Raw genomic sequence first — 8,683 nt, forward strand, 5'->3', positions numbered from 1 at the left:
CAATACTTTTTACACTCACTGAACATTCTAATAATAATATATAATTATATTTCGTATACTTACAAATTAAAATATATAAATCTGCTTTCGTTGACTTCGTCACGACACAATTCGATACAACGCGAATCACGTTGGTACCGTTTAGGCGCGCGCTATCCGGTCAACTGAAAGCATGATACCACGCAATTCATTTGTTGACACGTGCTCATTGTAAAGACCACCGCGCGCCGTAAACAAATGCACTTTAAATCGAGGGCCGCATATGGGTGTGCAATGCGCCTCATAAATAATATATATAATAATATTTTTTTATACAAAACTCCGCATTTTTTCTACGTAACATAAATCCCGACCGATTTTCTTTAAATTCCATATACAAAATTAAATTTTTTCCGTTAGCAAAATATTGTATCATACGGATTCTGCATTATTATCAGGTATATCGACCGAGTTGTTGATATACCTGATAATAATGCAGAATCCGTATGATACAATATTTTGAGATTTGCATTAGAAGTCATTCTGTAAAAAAAGAAATAAATGTAACGATATTTAGAATTATATATTCCCGATTTTGGAAGGCTTCTCGATACTACACTCGTCAACAAAATTAACGCATATGTATTTTAAGTCAAAATTTCGCATAATTTCAAATAAGCATAACTCCGCTAAAAATTATCGTATTTGAAAATTTTTTTTTTCACTGTCAAGCTTGAAGTCTCTACTTTAAAAACCATTCGTCAGATTTTTAATTTATCCTCAACACCCGTACGCCACTGCTTCAAAGTAAGGACATGTTTTGTCTCTAAAAAATTGCGTACTTTGACGCATTCCACGGTGTGGAATAAATTTTTTTCGCAAATCTTATCATAACTATCGTAAAATGTGGACTTTTTACTACAAATTTTAAAAAAAAGCAAAGTTCGTACGATTTTTTTTCGCGGAGTTTATATTACATGCAGCTGTTTTACACACATATATGTCTCTCTCTCTCTCTCTCTCTCTCTCTCTCTCTCTCTCTCTCTCTCTCTCTCTCTCTCTCTCTCTCTCTCTCTCTCTCTCTCTCTCTTTGAGTGTCGGGTGAGTATCGATACACGTGCTTCTTTCGTGCTCTGCTGTTTTGAGGTGATTTCTGCCGCTTTTGCCCTTCGGGGCGCTCTCTCTTTTGCAGTAACTTTTTGTCAGGGGCCGTTTTTGCTTGACTCTTCTTGCCTGCTCTGCCTGCCTGTATGTAAGCTGCACTTTTCTCTCATCTAATTATCTAAACTTGAAGGATCTCAGCTGAAGGATCAAAACTTGCTTGTCACGATCATCGGCCCCTCGAGGGGGCGCATGCGCGATGGAGACACGGGCAGGTATCATTGGGAGTGTTAAGACTAGACGTGCCGCTGGTGAGGACGGAAAGGGAGACGACAGTGGCGCGGAGTCTAGGGGATCCGACGACAGCGGTGTGGCGAAGAGGGGATTGGTGAAGCGACCGTCTAGTTCCAAACTAGCCAATACGCCAATGAGTGCTACTAACACGGACAGGATCAACGCACTCAATGGCATGGTCAATAGGCACTGCGACGAGATCTTTAAAATCTTGTCTGTGAGCAGAGAATCGATGGAAAGGAAAACAACAATTGAATCTGCCTTTCGAGCGTGCAGAGATGCCTTCTGGGAGGTTGCTGTCACCCTGGTTAACCTGCTTAGTGACAGAGTTTCTAAACTACATACTGATGCAAAAAATTTGAAAAGAGTCGTCGAGGATGTACTGACTGATCTTACGGACCGCAATATTATTTCAAGTCCTAATGATGCGAACTTTGTCTCAAATAAAAGGCGCTCTTACGCTGAAACCATCTGTTCTGCAGAATCAACAGTCTGTGTTCCTCGCGGTCCAACGGTAGAGCTAACTAATTATAAGACTACTAGCTTTCTAGTGATGCTGAATGAGGAAAATGTAACTAAGTTCACTTCATCTACTCAGACTAGAGATGCTCTGTATAAGGCATTAAAGCCTGCAGAATGCGATTTACGAGTTGAGAAAATCACATTTGCTCGCAATAACGGCGTTAAAGTAACTGCTCGAGCACCTGACATCGACAAAATTTAAGCATGTGCAAGGCTAGCGGAAACAGGACTAAAGATTAGTGAAGACATTAAATCATTACCAAGGTTAATAATTCATGGAATACCTGCTGACATGGGCCCTGAGAACATAAAGAGAGATCTTATGGCACAAAATTTAAATGGCTTCCACAAAGATGACATCAAGGTTATTTACATCTATCCTTTGAAGCAAAATAGGAGTACGACCAGTTGTGTGATAGAGGTCTCGCCGGCGGTTCGCAGAACTCTTTTTAATCGCGGCCGTATCATTTTACATTTCTCGGCATGTAACTTCGCTGATCATGTTCGAGTACTACAATGTTTTAGATGTCTTGCCTTTGGACATCTTGCGAGGGACTGCAAAGCTACGCCTTCGTGCGGCCACTGCTCTGAGCCACATGAGTCCAAAGATTGTGAGAAAAAAGAACAGCCACCAAAATGTTGTAATTGTCGAGGGCAGAACGGTGCAGCCACATCAGATATTGCGCATTCAGCACTGGACGCAACCAAATGTCCAATTCTTGGCAAGAAAATCAAGGACAAGATTGCCAACACCAACTATGGCTAATTCTGACATCACAGCGGAGGATCTAAGAATATGTCACGTCAACTGTCAGTCTCTACTGGCACATTTTGATGAGTTTTGTGACTTTTTTAGTAATTCTAGCTATCACTTGCATGTCGGAGACGTGGCTGAGATCCAGTGTGCACGATCAAATGGCTCATCTGCCGGGTTACACGTTGTTCAAATGCGACAGACAGGGTAGAGTTGGGGATGGTGTAGGTCTTTACATAATAGACACTCTAGATGCCACTGTTCTAAGGCATTCAGAAAGCTCAGGTGAGAGTGAACCGGAATACATCATCATTGAGGGGGGTCTGCAGGGCTCCGCTCGCATACTCTTGGCTACTATATACCGGCCGCCGAATGTTGGTCGTCTTCAGGATTTCTTCGACCTCTTTATGGAACTTCAGGCCAACTATATGCACGCTGTAATAATGGGTGACTTTAATGCTGACATGAACGTGAATACTTATGATAGCCAGCAAATCAACTCCTTCGTCTCCTCGTCCAGTCTATTTCTGGTACCTTACCAGCCCACCCATAATTTGCAGCACTCCAGTACATTAATCGACCTCTGTATTGTGGATGATTCGGAAAGGTAAAGAGCTACGGTCAGAGGGACGTCTCTTTCTTGTCGGCTCACGATCTCATACACATCACCTACAACATCAAATTACAAAGACGCGTCAGCAGATTAGTGACCTGCAGGGACTTCAGGTACTTCAACGAAGAACTCTTTCGCCAGGACATCTTGAACGTGGATTGGTCCGATCTCCTTGCCTCTAATAACATCAATGAAAAAATCGAGATCTTTAACTCTCAACTGCTGCAATACTATGACAGGCATGCACCACAGAAGAAAATTCGTTATCAACATCTATCTGCACCGTGGGTTACCAGTGAGATAAGGAATGCCATGAGGGCTAGAGATCTTGCTAGAAGAGTTTGGAGAAGAAGTAGAAACGACACGCATTACAACACTTACAAAACAAAGCGCAATGCAGCTCAGAGCCTGATACGATCGGCTAAAAATGCTTACCACCTGGAGATTTTTAGTAATGAGAGAGATGCTGCGACTGTCTGGAGCAAGCTTAGACACCTCGGACTTGTCAAATCCAAAGCCAACACTCAGAAACTAGCTTGCAACATAGATGAACTCAATATGTTTTTCACTACCATGCCTGATGGTCCTGCTGACGACGACTTTTCGGATGAGAGTGCATCTGATTGTGAGCTACACGACATCCAGGTGAGTGACTTTGATGACAGCAAACTATACTGGGGTCATGTTTCAGCGTTGGCCATTCGGAGGGCCCTACATAAAGCAGGGTCAAACGCTACAGGCAATGACGGAGTGTCACCAGCTCTTATCAAGACTGCGCTGCCATGCATCATGCCTGTTTTGGAGCATCTATTTAACTTTTCGCTCATGCACGGAATCTTCCCGGAATCGTGGAAGACAGCCATCGTCTGTCCGATTTCCAAGATCAAAAACCCAAAGGAGGTGCAGCACTATAGACCGATCTCGATTCTACCAGCCTTGTCTAAAGCGCTGGAGAAAGTCGCCCACGAGCAACTGTGTCAATATCTTACGGATCGAGATCTTTTAAATCTTTTAAATCCTTGCCAGTTCGCCTACCGTGAGCACCATTCAACGCAGACGTGCCTCATCAGGATGCTGGATGAAGCTAGGCAGGCCGCCGATAATAGAATGGTCACTATCTCGGTCTTTTTCGATCTCTCAAAGGCCTTTGATCGTGTACAACACCTCACTCTTATCAACAAGCTGAGAGGTTTTAATTTCTCACAGGGCGTGCTAACCTGGATCTACACATATCTTACTGGGAGATCCCAGGTGGTACGAGAAAATGGAAGTGGGCGAATGTCTTCAAGGATGACTACACTAATGGGCGTTCCTCAGGGCTCAGTGCTGGGTCCATTGTTGTTCTCATTATACCTGACTGATTTTGGGGGAGTCTTGAGATAATGTCACTACAGCATCTATGCCGACGACGTGCAAATTTATTACCATTGCAAACCTGCGGACCTGGAGACAGGAATACGAAGAGTTAATGAAGATGTCGATGCCATTCTCGAGTGGGCGGTCTCTAATAAGCTGCTTCTGAATGCTGGCAAAACACAGTCTATTATAATGGGAACTTCGAGATACATCAATGCGATAGACCTTGCTGCAACTCCGCGCATCACGGTTGCTGATGCAACAATAGAGTATTCAACTCACATCAAATATCTGGGTGTGTGGATCTCGAATAATTTGTCCTGGGATCGTCAGGTCATCAATACAGTAGGCAAGGTCCGCTCTACGTTATACAGACTTAAGCTGTGTTCGCACTTATTACCTGAGGCTCTAAAAACTAGACTTGTCGAATCACTAGTCTTCCCGCACATTGATTATTGCAACGCGGCCCTCACAAACATCACTGCAGAACTCGATCTTAAGGTATATCGCGCGGTAAATGCCTGCATCAGATTTATTTTCCGTATTCGTGCGGATGTCAGCATCACATCCTATTATGCTAGACTCCGTTGGCTCAAGATCGGAAGCAGAAGGGACTATCAGGTGCTATGCCTGCTATTTAGTATCCTGAGACACCAACAACCAAAACTCATTTACGAGCAACTCAAATGCAGACCTGCGACCACAAGTAGAGCTACAATGACAGCCGACCTGCTCTTGGTACCCCACAGTCGAACTGAATTCTACAAACGTTCCTTCAGACTGAGTGCGGCCAGGCTATGGAACAACCTCCCAAATCGGCTACGGGTTCTTGTAACTAGCGGCAAATTTAAACATGAGCTTAACGAATACCTATTAGGAATTCCTGCGGGTCAAAACCTGTCGTAATCGACATTTTGGTCTTAGTTTGCTCATAATCTACTTCTATTCTTTAAACGAATTATTGCATTATTATATATATATATGTACAGTTTTTGTTAGTTTTGAACTACTCTATATTGTTGTTATTTACTTGTGTAAGCCTATATTATGCGCTTGAGGGGACTTGTCCCAGAGCGCTCAATAAATGATGCTTCTCTCTCTCTCTCTCTCTCTCTCTCTCTCTCTCTCTCTCTCTCTCTCTCTCTCTCTCTCTAAAAAAAGATATATATAATATATGTTATAGATATATTATAATATACGTCTTGTTATAGCACGTAGCGAAGGCAGTTTGCCTGTCAAGGGCCGACAAAGGGCGGCAATGGAAATGCCGTTGCTGACGTTGACGGCGAAGCCGAAGCCAGCATCCATTCCGACGGCTCCGACACCGAAGCTAGTGCCGACTACCACGGCTCAGACACCGGTTCGGACGCTGGCCCCGACGCCAGCTACGACGTAGGCTCCGATGCCGGCTTCAACATCGGCTCCGACGCCGGTTTCAACCAGTGTTGCCAACTTAGTGGTTTTCCCGCTACATTTGGTGGTTTTGGAAGATTTTTAGTGGCAACATTTATCGGTCTAGTGATTAGCGGGAAATTTAGTGATTTCAAAATAATTTTAGTTGGAAATTTGGTGATTTTAAGATAATTCGGTGTTTTTAGCAGAAAATTTGATAATTTATGTAATTCGATATTTTAAAGGTAAAAATTCTTTGGCTTAATCTCTCGCAGAGAAATTATAATCTTAATTCAAGCAATCCATACTCAAATAAACTTGAAATTATTTATTTTATTATATAATTAGTTATATCACATTTCTGATAAAATAAAGAAACTCAACATTATAATCTCTGGAAAAATAAACTATAAACATTGTTTATAACGAACTAAATAAACTCAAACTAAATTAATCAAAATTATCTTATAAACAAAGTTTTAAACTAAATCAAAACTCTAATTAATTATGTTCATCAAAACAAAAATCGATATCATCGTCATTCTCAGTTGCTTGCGAGCACGACTGGACCGCTTTTTTTATGTAGGTTTCTTTGGAACCAATTTTACGGACAACCTCTGGCGGCAGGACATAGTTGTGGCAGCATTTATTATCTCTTTTTAAACCAAAACGAATCGTTAAAATTGCATTCGTCATTTCGACCGACATCTTATTCCGTGTTTTATTTTTTACGAGATTTAATTGGTTAAAAATACGCTCAACTTGTGCGTTCGAATACGGTAGAATGAGCATTGACAAAGCAAAAGTGGCTAATTCGGCGAACGGGTTACTTCCGGATGCGTCTCTGTATTTATTCACCTCATCTCAAAATGCAATGGTATCGGTTTTGTTTGTCCAATCAATCAAATTGATTTTTGAAAGTTGCGATGATATCGATATTTCTTGAGTCAACGTATTTGAGTAATGGTTGTATTGATTCTTTAACCGCTTTCAATACATTATCCACTGATAGCAGCGATATTTTTTTAAGGATAACTACATTCTCGGGCAATCGTTGTTTGAGCTGCTTTAAAAGGCTGAGTAAGAATGATTTGCATCGTTCACGGATCCTTTGCTCGTCGTTAGCGTTAATCTGTCCGTCCTTCCTGAGCTGCTCAATTTTTTTTCGAATGAATGTCCCAAGTACGGCTTAGGATCGAGATAATCTTCGATGGAACTCAGCAGAGGGTCTACTTTACATGATGGCAACACGAGTTTTTTCGAAATTCCTTGCACGACGATATTGAGATCATTTAAAAGTTTCATGTGATGGTTTTTCTCGCTTTGAAATGCCTTGTTCACGACTTGTATTTCAGACAAAATTGGCTTTAGAAATAGCAAGGACAACATGTTTGTTTCGTCGCACATGTTGTATAGAATCTCCGCAGAGTAGCATTTCTCCGAAAGTCTCGTCATATTGAAATGAGTTTTTAACTCGAGCCACTGGTGCAACGTTCTATCTACAGCCGCTTCTACAGATAGCCGTCTCGTGTTGGAAATTTGTAATATTTGCAAAGGGCGTTCACCACAGTTAATCGTCTCGTAAAGCTGAGTGTATTTTATTTGACGCATAGCGGACTTTGCAAACCAATTATAGGTCTCGTGAATTAAAAACTCGAGATTTCGCGGAAGAGTCTCGGTCATGGCATGTGACACGGCGAGCTGCAACGAGTGGCAAAGACATTTGATCAAAATCAGCGACGGAATTTCCGCTTTCAATTTTGCATAAACGCCGTTATTTATCCCGATCATAACCGAAGCATTGTCAGTTCCAATAGTCCACAAGTTTTGTAAATTCAATCTCATCTCCTCTAAAGTTTTCTTTAAAGCGTTGACGATACCCTCGGCATTACATGTTTCCAGTTTGGTCAGTGCTAGAAAGCTCGCAATCGTTTTTCCTCGTTTATAGCTGTAGTATATTATAATGATACCCAACAGTTTGTTCACGGACACGTCGTTTGATTCATCCAATAATAGACTGTATTTTTCGTTCCCAATATCGCTGAGCAACTCGTTATTGAAGTGAGGGCTGAGTACATTTTTTATTATCTCACTGCATTTTGTTCTATATATTTTTATGTTTTTTGCTGCCTCACTATCGTTAAAATTATGCTGGCACATTTCACCTAAATGATCGCACGAAGCGATTGCGCTATGCGCGCAGAGAAAAAGTGCTATCGATCCTTCGGCAGCTGACGAGCTCTCAACGATTGTTCGCGAAAAGATAATTTTTGTTGCCGTTGTAAAGAGAATGGCTCTGCAGCTTGGGTGTGTTTTTTTGTTTTGCTGTGATTGATTAAATCCACGTATTTTGCCGCTAAGTCGCATTTGCAAAATTTGCAGTGAGCCTTCGTATCATTGCCCGCTACCTGTTTTTCCATTAAATTTTGTGTTATAAAATAATATAAAGCTTTGATGTAACAATATTTTTTATATTTATATGGGCTGCTTTCGCGACAGAATCAAAATGATCTAGATTAAAATAACCCTGCGCTGATTCATTCAATAAAATTTCAGATTTGACCAATCACAGCGCAGGATCATTTTAATCTGGATCATTTTGATTCTGTCGCGAAAGCAGCCATGGCCGGTATTCGTAGTCGGTTCTTATATTTAAGACCATCCCAGATAGC

At 41.5% G+C, this 8,683-nt stretch overlaps 2 protein-coding genes across 2 annotated transcripts; one reads left to right on the plus strand and one right to left on the minus strand.

The window, feature by feature from the left end:
- The first annotated feature begins 2,188 nt into the window (after nucleotides 1-2,188).
- Nucleotides 2,189-6,015, plus strand: LOC145933765 (uncharacterized). Its single transcript, XM_083033754.1, has 6 exons — nucleotides 2,189-2,294; nucleotides 2,422-2,706; nucleotides 2,753-3,257; nucleotides 3,341-4,600; nucleotides 4,658-5,325; nucleotides 5,831-6,015. Exons 1-6 carry the CDS (start codon nucleotides 2,189-2,191, stop codon nucleotides 6,013-6,015), a joined length of 3,009 nt encoding a protein of 1,002 aa, XP_082889880.1.
- A 1,064-nt stretch (nucleotides 6,016-7,079) lies between these two features.
- On the minus strand, nucleotides 7,080-8,171 carry LOC145933768 (zinc finger protein 862-like). The gene has a single exon (XM_083033758.1). It carries the CDS (start codon nucleotides 8,169-8,171, stop codon nucleotides 7,080-7,082), a length of 1,092 nt encoding a protein of 363 aa, XP_082889884.1.
- Between the last annotated feature and the right edge of the window lie 512 nt (nucleotides 8,172-8,683).

The sequence above is a fragment of the Prenolepis imparis genome, unplaced genomic scaffold (genome assembly GCF_030444845.1).
Source record: "Prenolepis imparis isolate NDT839.2.m4 unplaced genomic scaffold, iyPreImpa1.0 SCAF_3, whole genome shotgun sequence".
Classification (NCBI taxonomy): Eukaryota; Metazoa; Arthropoda; class Insecta; order Hymenoptera; family Formicidae; genus Prenolepis; species Prenolepis imparis.

Excerpts from the sequence above, each read along its gene's own strand:
- LOC145933765 (XM_083033754.1), top strand. The coding sequence starts at position 2,189 with ATGGGCCCTGAGAACATAAAGAGAGATCTTATGGCACAAAATTTAAAT. Across the intron at positions 2,295-2,421 it reads TCCTTTGAAGCAAAATAGGA|ATGTCTTGCCTTTGGACATC; the intron begins GTACGACCAGTT and ends ACAATGTTTTAG. Across the intron at positions 5,326-5,830 it reads ATGCAGACCTGCGACCACAA|CACGTAGCGAAGGCAGTTTG; the intron begins GTAGAGCTACAA and ends GTCTTGTTATAG.
- LOC145933768 (XM_083033758.1), bottom strand. The coding sequence starts at position 8,171 with ATGTGCCAGCATAATTTTAACGATAGTGAGGCAGCAAAAAACATAAAA.